Raw genomic sequence first — 19,041 nt, forward strand, 5'->3', positions numbered from 1 at the left:
AGGGGTCCAGCCTAGCCCTCACGTGGCTTCCGCCTATTTCGAACTATGTGATTAGGCTTGCGTTTATTTATTATTATTAAGCTAATAACTTTAATTAAATTTCAAAAAATAAAAGTTTGGAAAATCGTATGAGGAAAGGAAGTAAGCCCTGGACTGACATTTTAAAAATATTATGAAATTGCCCATATATATCTTTACAAGAAAGAAAAAAAGTTACGAAATTTATCATTTTATATCAGTATTTGTTATTACCAATTTAACATTTATTATTTTAATTTGTAACTTGTTAATTAACTGATTAAAACAACGTAAAATAAAAAAAGTTATGGAATTTGTAATTTTCAATTTAATACTTACCATTTCAATACTTGTTATTTCTAGTTCATAGATTATTAATTAACTAATTAACTAAAAATAAAGGAGAACAACAAAAAAAGGTTATGAAATATGCCATTTAGAGTTTAACATCTGTAATTATTAGTTCAATGCTTATCATTTTCAATTCTATTAATGTCACTTATGTCACATAAGGACAAATGAGTAATTTTACATCATTTTCAAAATTTTAGTTTAGGCCTTACTTACCTCCCTCAGCCTGAATTAAAATTTCATATATCCAAACTTTTTCTTTTAAGAATCTTCCCTGATGAATGATTCTTAAAGTCTTTTAAAATTTTTTTATTGAATTCTGATTTAGCAGAATCACTATAGTTTTAGCGCATTTGAAATTTATTCTTTACAACTCAATATTTCAAATTCTAAGTTCCTAGATTTTAAAAAGCAGGTAGTTTTATTTTTTTTCAGGTTTAGAAATTCATATAAAAATCAAATTGTATGAAGGTAAAATTTTAATTTTAATTGATTCAAATTTTTCACAACTAATGATTAATTTTTTCCTAAACTTTTAATCAATCATATATTTTTGACACCAAGTAACTTAATAGTAAAAATAGAAAGGATAAAAGTGCTTCTAACACTCTCATTTTATTTTATAAATACATTTGCCATCATAATTTTATTTATGATACATTTAGCACTGAGAACCCTAAAGAATAAGGAGTTGAATGTAACTAAAAAAAATAAAATCAAAATGTCAAATGTATCATAAATAAGATCAAATTGCCGGACGCATTTAAAAAATAATATCAACATAGGAGATGCATCTTTACACAAAATATTTTTTTTTATCATATTAGAGTTGAAACTTCGTTATCTTTTATAATATGTTAAAGCATGCATTCGGTCTTTTAATTTTATACAACATTTTAGATTAATTTTTTAATTTTAAAAATTATAGTTTTAGCTCTTTAACCTTATAATAATTACTATTAAATAATAGTTTTTTTGTAATAATCAAAATTGTCCTATAAATTAAACTTAATATGTTAATATTATTAATATTAAAGATTTGAATATCATTATTTTTTAAATAATTTTAGGGTTAAATAATTAAAAATATCTAAAACTCTCTATAAAATTAAAGGAATAAAAACATATATAATTTAGTCTTGATAATAATGCCATGTGTCCTCGATTGAATGACATAACCATATGCTTACTCTGGTTTGACTATTTCTTTTTTTTTTTTTTTTGTGGGGGGGGGGACTAACAAAAGTAACAGTTATGGTTATTACTGTAAAAGCCACTAGTTCAATTGGAACGGATTCATTTATAGTAAATGTGTTGTGTCCTTCCTGTAATATTTCTATATAATACTTCTCTTTTTCTTAATACTTGACCTAATTATTAAATTAATATTGATCTTAAATATAATACATATTTCCAATATTTATTATTATTTTTAAATTATTTTTATTGATACTCTCTGAACTATAATCAAACAGAAGACGAAGAGGGATGTTAAGGAAAGTAATTATAGTATTTTAGAAAAATCAAGTCATATTTATTATAATTAACTAACTTATGTAATTTTTTAAATCTAATTAAATTAATTAATTAAATCTTATGTTAAGGATAAAACAGTATTAAATTATATGTTAGTTTATATGTCAAATGCATTAAGACCCGATACATAAAACTAAAATTAACATTTTAAGCAGCTTATCCATTTAGGACAGAGGAATAATTTAATAAAATTAAGTAAATTTAATAAGTAAGTTGGAGTCCGGAGGTGCCGCTGGGGACAAACAAGTGGCCGAATCCTCACCCATTATTTTTCGCACATTGTCTCTGTCTTCTTCATTCCTTCCCATTGAAATCTACGCGGCTTAATTTTATTGGATAGTGTATGGGCAATGTGGCACTTCCGAAGTACCTAAGAATTGGGGACATAGCTTCACGTGGGCGAGATAGGATATTTCAAAATTAAAAGGTTTCAAAACTTTAAAGTAATTTTTTTTGTATTCAGTTTCTTAGAGCATTTCTTTAGATATATCTAGTATTATCAGATATTTTTTGTTATTAAAAATACTTTAAGATGCTTAATGTGCTTAAAAAATATTTTAAACTGTTAGGTACATAATAAAATATTTTATGATATTAGATATACTTGAGAAAATAAAATATTTTGCCTTTAACCCAAATTTAAAATATTTGCATTCAATGCATCTCACAATACCATGCAAACACTAAGATATGACATGTGACCATGCTAAATCCTCGGCGCTATCAATCATGATTTACAAAATACAAAATAAATATATAAAAAAGATTTTATCTTAACTTATATAAAATACATTTATAAGTATTTTAAATGTGATTCCAGACAAGCTCCATACTAATCTACCACTCTAAACGACTTGAAGTTTTTTCCCCGTCTCCAGTACCATAATATTTAGTAATTTATTTATTTATTTTTTTTAAAGAATTTTTCCAATTAAAATTATGAAGGATCTGACAAAAAAAGTTTAAAATGACTAAACTTCTAACATTTTTAATACAGGTTTTAACAAATAACAAGATATTTTTATAAGAATTACTTATTTAAAATTGAGTGATTTTAAATTTTTTTGTGAAATTTTCCTTTGAAATTACGGTTGCATTTCTTTTATGTCTTATTTAATAGGATGGCGGGCCTTGTAGAATGTTTTCGAGAAAAATTAAATTATTATTTTTAATTATATCATGAGGACTTGAATATTGACCCTTAGGCACACTTCATTTTTGAGCCAGCATAAAACTTACAACATTAATGTATTCCATATGAATTTGGGTGAATAATTTTCTGAGTCCTTCCTTGTATATACTCCATCCCTCTTTTACTTGATATCTACAGAAGTAATTTAAAAAAAATTAATAAATAGAAGAGATAAGTCTTATATCCAAGATCAAAATTAACTCAACAATTCAGTCCTATACAGAGGAGTAATTAATAGAGATTTGTCATGCAAGTTGAGAAATTAACAATTCATGACCGAGAAGCTTGACGATGGACCACCTCTTTAATTTATACATAAAAATATATGATCCGTAGAGACAAGGGTCTCTTTCTTTTTTGGCGATTGATATGTGTGATTTTATAATAATGTCAGCAGCAAATAGGAAGCACAAAATGTTAAATTAACACACACGTAGCGAGGATTGACGAGGTCACACAAAATCAGTTGCCTTTTGCCGCATCTCTCCATACGGAATGGATCACTGCACTGGGAGCATTGTTTGCGCCGAATGGATTTGGAGCTTACGGGATAAAGGCATCTTTGTCACAAAGCTACGTTGCAAGTAACGTTATCGTAACCTGTATTTGCTACTCCCTTATTCCTTGTTTATAAGAAATAATTTTTCCTATGATGGTGTTCTTAAATATTAAAAAAAATAAATATATTTATAAAATTTTAAATTACTTTTTTCATTCTTATTTTCATTAAATATAGGTAACTAATTATTATTCTGTAATGAATTTTTACTTATCTTCTTCCATGTAATCTCTTTACAAACAAGAGCATAATTTAAGCCACATGATTTTGGTATTTTATTTCTTATGGTAAGATAAAGAGGACTACCTGTACAGGTAGAACAGGGAGTATTGATTTAAGTATACGAATAAGAATATTGATATTATCTTTGTATGTCGCCTTGTCCATTATTGCTCGCGCCAGGTAAGCAGGGAGAATGTTGTCGAAGGTCCCCAGATTAAAATTATTGGAGTAACAAGGGTAAGTGCTTTGAATTTTAAAAAGATCTACAAACGAAACTACTAAATTTCAAAATTTTAAATAAAGAATTACTATAAAAATGTATTGTCAATTGTTTTTTTAGTGTAATTATTTTCTTTACGAGTATAGTAATCTATACTGACTTAGAATTTTAAAATTTAACAGTTATTTTTTTAAAAAAATTTTCTCTTCAAATACCTATATTTTAAAACTGAGAGAGTAACTTCTGTTGTAATATTTTTGGGTGTGTCAAAGAAAGGATCTTACATTAATTGGGAATATGGGAAGATAAAAACAAATTGAGTATTAATTGTGAACAGATTTTCTTATTATTATTAAGAATAAGAAAATCAATTGTTAAAAGGGTTTTTCATGTCATAAAAGAATTTTCAACGCATTAAGGGATTTAAAAGTGGTCCACTAAAATCTTAAACCGAAAAATCTTTTAATGCATTGAACCACTCAAATTGCTGACCGGAAATTCTCTATAATTGCCTAAGGCTTAGAACGGTTTGAAATCCAGGTGCTTTAACCATGTTTTAATGTATTAAATGATGGCCATGAATTTCAAAATGGAGTAACGTCTGAAATGTTTAAAGCGTTGGTGCGGTTTTATTCCTTTTAATATATTAAACAATGATTATGAAACACAAAACGGAAGCGTTATGTCTTTGCCTCCAACCGTTCACATTATGCAACTAAATCATTTAATGTGCAACGTTCAAAACTGAAATTTGATTAGCTTTAAGAGGCAAGCAATATTCAGATCATGGAGGCCTATAAAAGGGTGCTCTGGTCTAAGGTTCAGAATACACAGCTCTAGAGTTTTCGAGCTCCTCTCTTCCCCCTCTTGTGTGCTTTCTTACTGCTGAGTTTACTACTATCTTCTGCTGTTCTGCTCACCCTGTTTTACAGGAAGGATCCGCTTAATCCTGGGGAGTGCCGCATCCTTATCTACCGGTGGTTGCGGAATAGCTCTTAAGGACAGCGTCCTTAGGACGTGACTCGGATTAACTATTTTTTGCAGGTGCTGCCGCCAACAATCTTAAGAGCTATTCACATCATGGAACAACCCCGCAACACTGCTGCTCAGAATAACCATGATGCTGCCCCAGTCACTGTTGTTCCAACAGCAGTTCCTATTCCTAGGCCGTTCCCTGACACTTCAAAAATAGAGACATTTGATGGAAGGAATTTCAGGCGGTGGCAGGAGCGAGTTTACTCTGTCCTTGACATGCATGGAGTAGCTGCTGCTCTTACTCAGTCCGAACCAACCCCAGATGTTGATCAAGCCCAGAAAGATATTGGACACATGCCAATAAGGTTTGCAGACACACTCTTATCAGCACTTTATCTAACGATCTGTTCGATGTGTACTGTGTCTATAAGGAAGCACACAAAATATGGGAATCTCTTATCCTCAAGTACACTGCTGAGGATGCTGGGAAGCAGAAATTTGTAGTGGGGAACTTCTACAAATGGGAGATGACCGAAGAGAAAGACATCAAGCTGCAAATCAACGAGTACCACAAGTTGTTGGAGGAGCTGCGTGCTGAGAAGATTAACCTGCCAGATGAGTTCGTAGCTGGCATACTGATCGAGAAGCTGCCAGAAACATGGAGTGACTACAAACAGCAGTTAAAGCACAAACAGAAGCAGTTGTCCCTGTCAGATCTTATTACCCACATAATAATTGAAGACACAAACAGAAAGGCCATACAAGCCGCAAAGGGAAAGGAAATAGCTGCCAAAGCAAACTTGGTGGAATCGAAACCGCGCTCCAAGAGGTATGATCCCAAAAACAAAAATAATAAGAATAAGAAATCTGATTACAAATCCAAGGACTCTAACCCCAAATTCAAAAGAAAGGCAATTGTTTTGTCTGTGGAAAGCCAGGGCACTATGCGGCGCAATGCAGAAAAAGGGCTACTCAAAAGGGTGATAATCCTCCTAAGCCAAATGTGAATTTGGTTGAAGGAGATGATGGCAGTGATGATGAAGTCATAGCTGCAGTGGTCTCTCAAGCCCTTATTGTGACTGATGTGAAGAAATGGGTAGTGGACTCAGGAGCCACTAAGCACATCTGTGCAAATAAAGAGATGTTTACCTCCTTTGAAGAAGGGGAAGACCACATCTACCTCGCTAACTCCCGAACTGCCAAGGTTCAGGGAAAGGGAAAAGTGGTGCTGAAACTCACATCAGGAAAAACCCTGGCGCTGAATGATGTGCTGTATGTCCCAGATGTTAGGGCAAACTTAGTCTCTGTGGCGCTGCTTGGGAAAGCTGGGGTTAGAGTGTCGTTTGAGTCTGACAAGGTTGTCATGACTAAGAACAATGTTCTCATTGGGAAGGGATATTGTAATCAGGGTCTGTTTGTTTTAAGTGTTGCTGAAATTAATGAAAATGCATCTTCTTCTGCTTACTTGATTGATTCTTTTGACATATGGCATGCTAGATTAGGACATGCTCATAAATCATATATAAAGAGATTGCAAAATCTTGGGTTAATTCATGGAATTAAAAGTAATGATTTTAACAAATGTGAAGTTTGTGCAGAAACTAAATTAACTAAGAAGCCACATTTTCTACTCAGAGAGAAACTGAATTGTTATCTTTAATTCATACTGACTTAGGGGATTTAAAACAAGTTCAAACTAGAGGAGGCAAAAGATATTATATCACTTTTATTGATGATTTTTCAAGATATACTAAAGTATATTTATTGAGAAATAAAGATGAAGCTTTTGAAATGTTTCTTTTGTATAAAGCAGAAGTAGAAAATCAACTGAATAAAAAGATTAAACGAGTTAGGTCAGACAGAGGAGGAGAATATTTATTATTAAATGATTTTTGTGAAAAAGAGGGTATAATCCATGAAGTAACTCCTCCTTATTCACCTGAATCTAATGGTATAGCAGAAAGGAAAAATAGAACTTTAAAAGAAATGATGAATGCTCTGCTTGTGAGTTCTGCTGCACCTGATAACTTGTGGGGTGAAGCTTTATTGTCTGCTTGTTTTTTACAAAATAGAATACCCCATAGAAAAACTAAAAAGACACCTTATGAATTATGGAAAGGATTTGTGCCCAACCTCAAATATTTAAAAGTGTGGGGGTGTCTTGCAAAAGTTTTATTACCTGATTCTAAAAAGAGAAAGATTGGTTCTAAAACTTCTGATTGCATGTTTATTGGTTACGCTCAAAAAAGTGCTGCTTATCGTTTTCTAGTTTTGAAAAGTGATATTTTGGATCCTAATACGATTGTTGAAACAAAAGATGCAGAATTTTTTGAACATATATTTCCTTTGAAAGTTGAGCGTGTCCCTAAAAGAGTTGAAAACTCTTCTTTGGAAAAAACTTCAAATGATAGTTTGAGTGAGAATTTAAGGAGAAGTAAAAGACAAAGAAAAGAAACATCTTTTGGAGATGATTTTTATACTTATTTAGTAGAAGGTGATCCGAAAAATTTTCATGAGGCTATTTCTTCTCCAGATTCTCAGTTTTGGAAAGAAGCTATTAAAGCTGAAATAGATTCTTTAAATCAAAATAAAACATGGATTTTGGTTGACTTGCCTCCAGGAGCAAAACCTATTGGGTGCAAATGGGTTTTTAGGAAAAAATATTTTCCAGATGGATCAATTGATAAATATAAGGCTAGACTGGTAGCCAAAGGTTTTACTCAAAAAGAAAACATTGACTATTTTGATACATTTTCTCCTGTGACTAGGATTTCTTCAGTTAGAATCCTGATTGCTTTAGCTTCGATCCACAAACTTTTTATTCACCAAATGGATGTTAAAACAGCCTTTTTAAATGGTGATTTAGAAGAAGAAATTTATATGACCCAACCTGAGGGGTGTATAGTTCCTGGACAAGAAAACAAAGTTTGCAAACTTGTTAAGTCTTTATATGGTTTGAAACAAGCGCCTAAACAATGGCATGAAAAGCTAGACCAAGTTTTGTTGAGTGGTGGCTTCTCTACTGTTGAGGTAGAACGTTGTGTCTATACAAAACTTGTAAATGGTGATTGTGTGATTATTTGCTTATATGTGGATGACATGCTTATTTTTGGTACTAGCATGAATGTTGTGTGTGAAACAAAATGTTTTCTTGCTTCAAATTTTGATATGAAAGATCTGGGTGAAGCAAAGGTTATATTGGGCGTTAAAATCATAAGGAATGAATGTGGTATTCTGCTTTCTCAAGAGCACTACATTGAGAAAATCTTGAGAAAGTTCGAACACTATGATGTTTCTCCTGTTAGCACTCCTTATGATTCCAATATGCATTTAACAAAACATGAAGGAGATCCAGTTGCTCAATCTAGATATGCACAGATCATTGGGAGTCTGTTGCATTTAATGAACTATACCAGGCCGGACATAGCTTATGCTGTGTGTAGATTGAGCAGATATACTCATTGCCCAAGCAGTAAGCATTGGGAGGCTCTATTGAGGGTATTGAGTTACTTGAGAGGTACCATGAATTATGGTATACTATATAGTGGATTTCCCGCTGTATTAGAAGGATACAGTGATGCTAGCTGGGTTTCAGACTCAGATGAGACAAAATCCACTAGTGGCTATATTTTCAATCTTGGTGGTGGTGCAGTAACATGGAAGTCAGCCAAACAAACTATACTAACAAAATCCTCAAGGGATTCTGAGTTTATTGCAATGGAGTTGGCTGGTTCTGAGGCTGAGTGGTTGAAAAACTTCTTAGCGAATATTCCATTGGGTGAAAAACCAACACCATCAGTGTCTTTACACTGTGATAGCCAATCTGCGATAGCTACGGCTAAAAATAAAACCTTTAATGGTAAAAGTAGACATATTCGATTGAGACATAATATTATAAGGCAGCTGCTAAAAGATGGAGTAATCTCAATCGATTATGTGAGGTCAGAAGTGAACCTAGCGGATCCGTTAACAAAACCTCTAGGGAGGAAACAAATTTATGAAACATCGAGGGGAATGGGACTGAAGCCAATTTGAAATTAACAGCGATGGCAACCCAACCTTTGTGATTGGTGATCCCATGAAGAAGGTTCAATGGGTAAGAACAAGTCGTTTGTTAGTTCTGCTAGCACTAAATAAACCAGTAGTCCCTTCCTATGGTGTGTGAAAAGTGCTAGAATGCATTTTGGTGAGGCTGAGCGGAAGCTCTTAATGATTTCATAGTCTCACGGGACGGTGTGCTCATTGCAGGTACACTTAATGAAATCACCTCTACGAATGTGGAGTGGGGCCGCTCCTATGAGATCGTGGCAAAATCTCTAGAGCATTCGTTATGCACCAGGCACGCGCATGGCCGTTTTAACGCGCAAAAACGCCGTTAACAGCAGAAATGTGGGGGTACAGTCTGACTATTAATACCTCTAGTACACACTTAGAGATGTTGGTTTTAAGTTCATAAGAACCACCGGCACCTCTGTGTGCTAAGTATTATTGGTCTAGGTCTGGTTTTAAGTTCAAAGGACCACCAGATACAATGGGTGTACTCGTGTGTGTAACTCAGCAAATGGTATTTTCTTTGACACATGTGGGGGATTGTTGTAATATTTTTGGGTGTGTCAAAGAAAGGATCTTACATTAATTGGGAATATGGGAAGATAAAAACAAATTGAGTATTAATTGTGAACAGATTTTCTTATTATTATTAAGAATAGAAAATCAATTGTTAAAAGGGTTTTTCATGTCATAAAAGATTTTCAACGCATTAAGGGATTTAAAAGTGGTCCACTAAAATCTTAAACCGAAAAATCTTTTAATGCATTGAACCACTCAAATTGCTGACCGGAAATTCTCTATAATTGCCTAAGGCTTAGAACGGTTTGAAATCCAGGTGCTTTAACCATGTTTTAATGTATTAAATGATGGCCATGAATTTCAAAATGGAGTAACGTCTGAAATGTTTAAAGCGTTGGTGCGGTTTTATTCCTTTTAATATATTAAACAATGATTATGAAACACAAAACGGAAGCGTTATGTCTTTGCCTCCAACCGTTCACATTATGCAACTAAATCATTTAATGTGCAACGTTCAAAACTGAAATTTGATTAGCTTTAAGAGGCAAGCAATATTCAGATCATGGAGGCCTATAAAAGGGTGCTCTGGTCTAAGGTTCAGAATACACAGTTCTAGAGTTTTCGAGCTCCTCTCTTCCCCCTCTTGTGTGCTTTCTTACTGCTGAGTTTACTACTATCTTCTGCTGTTCTGCTCACCCTGTTTTACAGGAAGGATCCGCTTAATCCTGGGGAGTGCCGCATCCTTATCTACCGGTGGTTGCGGAATAGCTCTTAAGGACAGCGTCCTTAGGACGTGACTCGGATTAACTATTTTTTGCAGGTGCTGCCGCCAACAACTTCTATGAGATGTTAATTCAAGTTGTATTTTAATTTGTGCGTAGTGTAAAGATTCTTAAGTAACTATTCATGTATCGAACGGGCAGACATGTTTGCGCTCCCTTCGCGTTATCCCCGAACAGACAACGTGTTTAATTTATGTCATTAAAACCAACCCCGGCATATTTCTAATTATGAACGGGAGAATAATTTCAGCTTTTATACCAAAATAACTCAAAACGCAGCTTCTTTAAAGAGGTTTAGTGTTGAACTGAAAACGTTTTGATGAGCGGCGTATGTTATACCGTTAATGTTGGTCTGTTGTAGAGTCAGATCATTGTTAAAATGACTGCAATTAAGCGTCATAAGTTTATGAGATCTGCAAATTATGATCCTCTTCATTTGATCTTTTTTATATAGCAAAATATGACTTCAACTTGCAGATCTAGGGTATGTTTGGATTGACGTTGGGCAAAACTGACTTCTAGTCTAACTGACTTTTGTAACTGAAGTTAGAGTAAAAGTCAGTTAGTGTAATGGATTTGTGTTTGGATAGGTGCTTCTAAAAAGTCAGTTGAAAAAGTTGAAAGTTGTTTGGATGATTAATAGAAAAGTTAGGTTAGTTGTAAAATGACTAAAAAGGGCATGGACTTTATTGAATAGTAGTGTTTAAAATTTTATATTTTTAATGTGATAATAGTTTGAAAAAATATGTAACATTATTACGAAAATATAAATAGTTTATTTGTGAGATTATAAAATAAAAATATTTGTTACGGAGAAAAATTTGAAAACACATTATAGATAATTAATTAAATATACATAATAGACAAATATGAACATAAATTAAAATTCATTTGGTCTCTAATTAAAGTAAATGAAATCAGATAACTAATTAGATCGTAAGCTTTGCACAATTTTTCCATAAGTCAGTTAGAAAAGTTGATTCAGATTGCGTTGGATAAGTCAGTTAGAAAAGTTACTTTTTTTCATAAGTCAATTAGAAAAGAAACCTCATCCAAACAATCTTCTGAATCACAATAAGCCACTAACCTCAGTTTCACGCTTCCCCAAACACTTTTGGCTTCTTCAACTGCAATCCAAACATAGCCCTAATCTGTCAACCTATCAAAAAATAAATAGTTAGAAAGTCGGTAATTTTGACCAACTTGCGAGTTAACACGCATTCGTCTTATATAATTTATTTGGTATTTTTAATAAACTATTTTAAGAAAAAATAAGAATTTTATTATATTTTTTGTACTATTAAAAATAAAAAATAAAAAAATAAATATGACCACTAGAAAACAGATTTTTTTAGCCCGCACGGCACCATATCGATTGAGGTCATCATGAGTCAACGGGAATTAGCCGCATTATCACCCCAGTCTTCATTCACTTTTCTGAACGCATGGTTATTAATAATTCAAGGGGGCAAGCTTTGACTCGGTGTCAGACCATCCCTCAAAAGAATTATCCCATCCCAGCCGACTCCGTACATCTATTCACAGGATTTTAAGAGGTGTTTGGAAACACTTTTATGTGCATGAAATTTTATCGCATGGCATATTGTTTTAGGGATTTTAATCATAAATAATCAACGCTTCAATGTCAAATAAAATTCACATGTCAACAAGTCGTTTGGTTCAACTACTGCCAAACAACTTTCTGTGACTTAAGCAAAGGATTTCTTTCCCCCGGTCGAATGGGAAAAAAAAAAACAAAGTAAAAAAACCCATACTATTATAATATTATTGTCAAAATCCATACTAATACTGTCATAGGTCTTTATTTATATTTTTTTTTTATTTTAGCCGTCTTTTTTGCTTTTTTTTAAATATTAAAATTCAAGAGTTATTTTTTTGAATTTTTTTTAAAAAAGTAAATAATATAAAATTCATTTCAAAACACATCCTCCGATCCGTTTGTTTCAATCTCCCACTAGAGCACATCCTACGGTCATGGTTGTTTGAATCGGAAGGCTCTGGATCAGCCACGCCACCCGATGTTCCAGAATTGCCGCCAGCTAGGCCTGTCAGAGTAGATAAACCCATGTACGAAAAATTGGTCCCCACTTCCCACATGCTTTTGCTGATGCTGGGTTTTGTGGCCCCCACGATGACGTGTCACACGCAGGTGGACTCTGAATGGCTTCGTGGGACCCACTGACAGGAAAATGAAGGTTGCGTGGCCAGCTCACCCATCACGTCTCCGACCCTTTATGGGCATGACAAAGTGGACCAGCTGTCGTTGAAGTTATATCCACGTGGGCTAGTATTATTGGCAGTCCTGCATCCACGTTTCCTTCTGGGGCACTATCGAGATTTCACAGAAACATTTTATTACGGAAAGAATCCCATAATCATGCCAAACAGAGAAAGGGGAGAATATATAATACTGCATCCGGTCCTTAATATAAGACTCTGTTTGATTTTTTGTTTGATCCTAATTATAAGACCTCAATTTATTTTGTCTATCATATTTATGTATTCTTTTTTCTAAGATAGTCTTTCTAATAATGATAGTTCTAGCCAATACACTTAATTAGCAAGGATATTTTAGGAATGATAACACTTATTTATTACAAATAACTAATTTAACTTACTTCATTAATCCCCTCAAATAAGTCAACTGGGTCTTATAATTAAGACCGGAGCTAGTAATACGCTTATTTGCCAGCGCCCCAATCTTTTGGCATTAAGCATTTTGGCATCATATTTTTAGTTATATCTAAAACTTTAATTTAAAAATTGTTGCGTGTACTAAAATTAAAATCAGAATCCACGTATCATAAGATACGTATTTATATTTATACTGTGTCCCAAAATTTTAATTGTACGATTCTATTGTCTAAAAATGCTTACTCAATAAATGGCATGGCATATTTTCAAGAAGATGCCGCTGGTTGTTTAAGAAAACATGCTTGGCTGTATGTGAATATTTTTATAAAATACCACGGTTTAGTATGCTATAGTTTCCAAGAAATTATATTCAAATACACATGGTTGTTCTTCTAAAACAGCCAGAACAAATATTTTTACGTAAGTTGAGAAGATTTATTCTGCATATTTATTTTATATGCAATAAAATTATTTTTAAAAACTAAAAAACTAATCCAAATACTATTGTAACAGTCTGGGTAGGATACTACGGGGTATTTGGAAAGAAACAAAATCATAACTTCAAAAGTACTTTTACAATATATAAAGTAAATATGTGAAAGAGTTTATCTTGATTCACAAAAAAAATGCTTTTCACTTTTTGTGATAACCAAACACCTCGTATAATTAAGTCTGAAGATTTGAACCCAAAATTGAATTGATAATTATTTTACTAGAATTCATAATTATATTGTCATGTGCTAATTGCTTTTTGATATTTGAAAACTAAGTTTTTTTTTTTTGCAGCTAAATTTCCTGACTTTATAGGACTGAATTTATTCCCCCAGCACCCGCCAATCACAACTAACGATAATGTAAAAGCGATTTATTTTTCTTGTTATGTCCAGAAACAAGATAAAGTGCTAAATACTCCTCCGGTCCTTAATATAGGACCCAATTCTTGAGTTGGTTTTGGTCTTAAATATAAGACCCATTTATCATATTTATCAATTTTCTCTAAATTACCCCTATGGATGCTCCTTCAACCATAATTAAGTAGAAGAGGGAGTGGGGGTATTAAGAAAGATGATCATGGTGTTTTAGGAAAAATGTATCATTTTTCTTATAATTAACTAACTTACCTAACTTCCTTAATCTAATCAAATTGGTTAAATGGGTCTTATATTAAGGACCGAAGGAGTACATAACATCTGTCTCAGTCTAACAAGCAGTAATTTAAGTTAAATGAAAATTTCGAGAATGGAAAATAATCTTAATTTAGAAGGTGTTTGAAAAATTTTATAAATATTTTAAAAAATACTCTCATATAAATTGGAACAAAACTCTTTTCACCTACTTATTTCGTATTTGATAAAACTAAACACACATTTAAGCAAGCAATTTGCAATGGCAAGCTGGGGGAGAGCAAAGACTTGGGATGTTTGGTTTAATTCAAAAGTATTTTTAAAAAGTATTGTTATATAAATTAAAATAAAATAAGAATAAAATTACTCTGAAAGCTATAATTTTATTTTCATCTAAATAATTTCAAAAAGTGAGGCACGCATGTGGTTGGGCCAAGTGGGGAATGACGTGACGCCAACGTAAGAGATCAACGCTGGCCGTTGATTTGCCTGGCGCTATCGACGGCGACGCGCTTTTCGCGCTGGATTGATGTGCTTCTGACGTGGTGCATTCTTTCTTTTCCCCATCGCCGACAGGATGACGTGGCTCCAGGCACAAGGCTTGATAAGTGGGGCCCTCTTGACGTGGACGTTCATCTGAAAATTCAGATCACATGGCCGGATAAGGCAGCTCCCCATTCAAACTTATCATGTTTTAAAATAGTTAATCCACATTTTAGCTAGTTTATGTGAAGATATTTTTAATTTTATTATATGATAAGGCGCATTCATTCACTGTATTGTGGTTTAAGTGAGGCTAGTTATGGAGAGAAAACAGGGTCTTCAATACTTTTTTCATGTGCTTGTAAATTTTAAGAAATTATTCTTTCAAATGTAAATATTTGCAGTCTTCTCTTACTTGGATTATTAATTGTCTGTCTTCTCTTTTGGCAATCAATCACTATGGAACTGTTTGACTAGAAACAAAATCATGATTTTAAAAATATTTTTACAGTATACGAAATAAATATGTAAAGTAATTTGCCTTAATTTGTAAAAAAATATTTTTAAAAAGCATTTTGAGGTTACCCAAATACCCCTACATATTTTAACTTTCATCAAACAATTGACACATATTGGCAAGTCAATAGAAGGAACAAGTGGAATAATTATTTAAGATATTCTTGTTTTTGGCAAATTGTTCTCTAACTTCGATGTTGTACTCCTCCGGTCCTAATTATAAGACCCAATTGACTTATTTGAGGAGATTAAGGAAGTAAGTTAAGTTGGTTATTTATAATAAATAAGTGTTGTTATTCCTAAAATATCCTTGCTAATTAAGTATATTGGTTAAAACTATCATTATTAGAAGGATTATCTTGGAAAAAAATGTATAAATATAAGAGAGAAAATGGATTGGGTCTTATAATTAGGACCAAATAAAAAGTCAAATTGGGTCTTATAATAAGGACCGGAGGAGTAGTTATTAATTTTTTTGTCTTCTGTTTCTCTGATTTTTCCTTTGCCACTCATGTACATATAATGTTACTTTTTTTTTCCCCCTTATTAATGGATTAAAAAATAGAGGTTTAGTGCGGCTCAAAATTACAATCCACAATGACCGGTCCAATAAACTTAAAACATAAGATTGGGTTTTCTGGAACTTCAAACATAAGGCCCAATCCAATACATCTTTTAATCCCAACAAGAAATAAAAGATCTCTTCATTGTTCTGTATTATACTATTATTTGGACTTTTTCTGTTGCCTGGCACACATTAGCAATACCCGATTGTTTTCCCTGAACATGGATTCATTTCTATTGGTAAAATACCTAATAAGGTTAATAGAAAAATTTATTGTGCTGTTATAAAACCAGCACTGTTATATGACAACGTTGGACTTTAAAAAGGATAAGTAGAGCATAAAAGTTCCTGGTCTAAAATCAAAAAGCAGAGCATAAAAGTGGGGTGGCATAAGCTTTCTTCTTTTCTCTCTTCACGGCATCAATGCAACTTTTCTTTTGAAGCAGCTTAAAGTTACTTCAACATAAAAAGTTTGATAGGCTTCAAAGCGCATTGTTAAAAAAGCCATGCTGAACATGTTGGAAAGACCAGAAGCAGCTCTTTGAAATTTGAGATGTGACTTTTCTGAGTTTCTCTGTTTTGCAGTGATTCAAACACATCCTACACACACACATGCGCACACTAATAATTGTAAGACAACTTATAGTTTTACGCTAATCCTCAACTTAAACGCTCAGCATGTTAGCAGCAAAAGATTGCAAATGACACAACTAAATTAACGACCATTCGTGTCATGTTGTCACGTAAAAACTGTATAGTCAAGTCAATTACATTCAATCAAAGTAGGATACCGTACACATACACAATGCAGGCTAGTTACTTCACGTCCTTTGTTATATGAACAATCTTTGTTTTGATTCTTTCAAGTCCAGAAAGGGAAACAAACATACTCTTTATCCAATATATATGGAAAGAAGAAATCAATTGGGAAATTCTAAGATCACTAGACATTGAGCAGGAGCATAGTCATTCTCAAGAACGGGCCGAGTTCTTGTCACAGAAGCAACTGGCATTTTACTCTCACCAATCCAGAATGTATCAAAAGGCTCACATCTTTGAGAATTCTCCTCCATTCTTCTTATCTTCCTCATCTTCACTAACCTAGCAATACCCACAAAACACAGTCCCACAACCGTCATCCCCACAATTCCCAACCCTAACCCTACTTTCCACCATATCCTATTTCCCCTCACAACATTAGATTTCGTTTCCATTGGGACCACAAGGGCATAGTGCCCTTGGCTTGGTGCTTCACACTCATATGATCCACTCATATTGCTAAACTCTGTGAATCCCTTTTCATCAAACTTAGCACAAATCAGTCTGTCATAACTTTTACCCCCTTTTGGATTAATCTGATGGGGAAATCTAAGAGCTATTGGATCTCCTAGGATGCTAAGGTGCATCTTCTTCTTCTTCTTAGGGTCGATTAAGGTTCTGTTTGAGGAAACATGGGCCATGAAACCAAGAACAGGAGGAAGTATCGTATGGTTAGGGACATTGAAGTATTGGGAAGACAAGTTTCCAAAGCTTGAATATATCATAGCCATTCTTTTCTCATTGGGTTCTGGTATGATTCTGGGTGGGAAATGGACGAAGCTACAATTCAACCCTCTTGCCCAGAAAGTAGAAGTTCTGATCCTAACTATTGAAACTTGGATTCCCGAGAAATTAGCAGGAAGGCTGACATTGTACAATGTACCTGTATGAGGATATGCGATTTCTTCGTTTACATTGTCAAGAACAAATTCATCAACGGATCTGGGGTCGCAGGTGTTTGCAGATTCAGCCAGGAAAGGCAGTGAGAACAGGCAGACATCAATAATAATAATGGTATCAATCAAACATGTTATCTGCAGTAACTTATAAAACCCCATGGATGTGTCACCCCAGAAGAAGCCTTCCTCTTCTGCTGTTTCTGAATCTGATCATGTCAGATTCTTGAATCGCCTTCATTGAATCTTTTCCTTTTTCTTCTGATTTCCTCACATAGAAACAAATTTTGAAGGAGAACTCAGGATCATATTTCTTCAATCAACCAGTCCAAGCTGAAAAAATTCAACCTTGAACAGATGATTGATGGGGAGTATCACAAGAGAACAGGATTGAAGATCCAAAAATCTAAATCTTTCAGCTCATATCCCATGCATATATGTTCGTCGGAACGCCATTGGAATTTCCAAACAGAAGATATAAAGCGATGTGAAAAATGAGCGTCAGAGTGTTTGCTTTTAATCAAATTTTTTAGTCCCTAAAATAATAAAATAATGCACTAATATTGAATATATACAGTAATAATAAGGAGCAATGATATATTGCTCGTTATTATGGTGTATGTCTGCTCATTATTGGCTTCTACAATTTAAGAACATAGAGGTAGATCAGTCCCATTAGATGTGTACTGCCAAGCAAGAATCTTCAAAATCCTGAAGTGAACATTCCATCGGGCGGCAAAGAAACTAATATTCTACATGGAAGTTCTTATAGAGCAATAAAACTTTATTCTCTAGGTAAATTTCATCTCTCAAATACAACAACAATCGATATATTTTACTTAAACATTCAACTAATTGAAGATTAAAAATATTAACACTTCTATGACCGATCACTTTGCTAAGTTATCATGTAGGATGGGAAGGAATTATTGATCTTTGATCAACTTCCATCTTTCTTAATGTGAGATGAATGTTGATGAAAGAAGCCCTTTTCTCTACTTATTGTCTTGACTTTGTTTTCTTCTAATTAATGGATGTACAGTTTTTATTAAAAAAAAATCTACGCCTTTTTATCATTAGATAACACTTATCTGCGTTTAGATCCGTATACTCTTGTTGTAAATACATGCTAGGAGTGAATCATATGTAAATTGAGGTCGTTGACATGATTTTCTTTCTTTTTTCAGATTGATCCAGTTTCGTTTTTATTTTCAATTACATCACGATATTTGAACTTTCTTTTTCTAACCACTGTTGGCACCCCATTCAACTCAAATAGTAAGGCAAAAAAATTTGGTTTAAAATTTTTTACCATTTGAAAATTTCACGTATATATTTAACTCTTTTCCTCTCCCTTCCTGTGCATGTGCAGACACCAGAAATACTCAATAGCAGCTTTACTTCCCACCCTGAGTGCAGCTTTAGGTCTCTTCTGCTAGGTAAGAAAACCAATTTAACATTGTAGATGGAAAGGGTCATTTCAGTTTTTTAAGTACCAAATAACTCGATTTCACAGCACCCTATTCCTACAAATATGCCAAACTGCGAGAGCTAAATCC

General features: G+C 33.4%; 1 protein-coding gene across 1 annotated transcript; it reads right to left on the minus strand.

Annotated features, from left to right (window-relative positions):
* Window positions 1–16,501: 16,501 nt before the first annotated feature.
* Window positions 16,502–17,944, minus strand: LOC114727777 (uncharacterized). Its single transcript, XM_028914514.1, has one exon. The coding sequence runs from the start codon at window positions 17,642–17,644 to the stop codon at window positions 16,688–16,690; it is 957 nt and encodes a 318-aa protein (XP_028770347.1). The 5' UTR covers window positions 17,645–17,944; the 3' UTR covers window positions 16,502–16,687.
* Between the last annotated feature and the right edge of the window lie 1,097 nt (window positions 17,945–19,041).

The sequence above is a fragment of the Neltuma alba genome, unplaced genomic scaffold (genome assembly GCF_004799145.2).
Source record: "Neltuma alba isolate B1F8T4 unplaced genomic scaffold, ASM479914v2 tig00012508_pilon, whole genome shotgun sequence".
Taxonomy (NCBI): Eukaryota; Viridiplantae; Streptophyta; class Magnoliopsida; order Fabales; family Fabaceae; genus Neltuma; species Neltuma alba.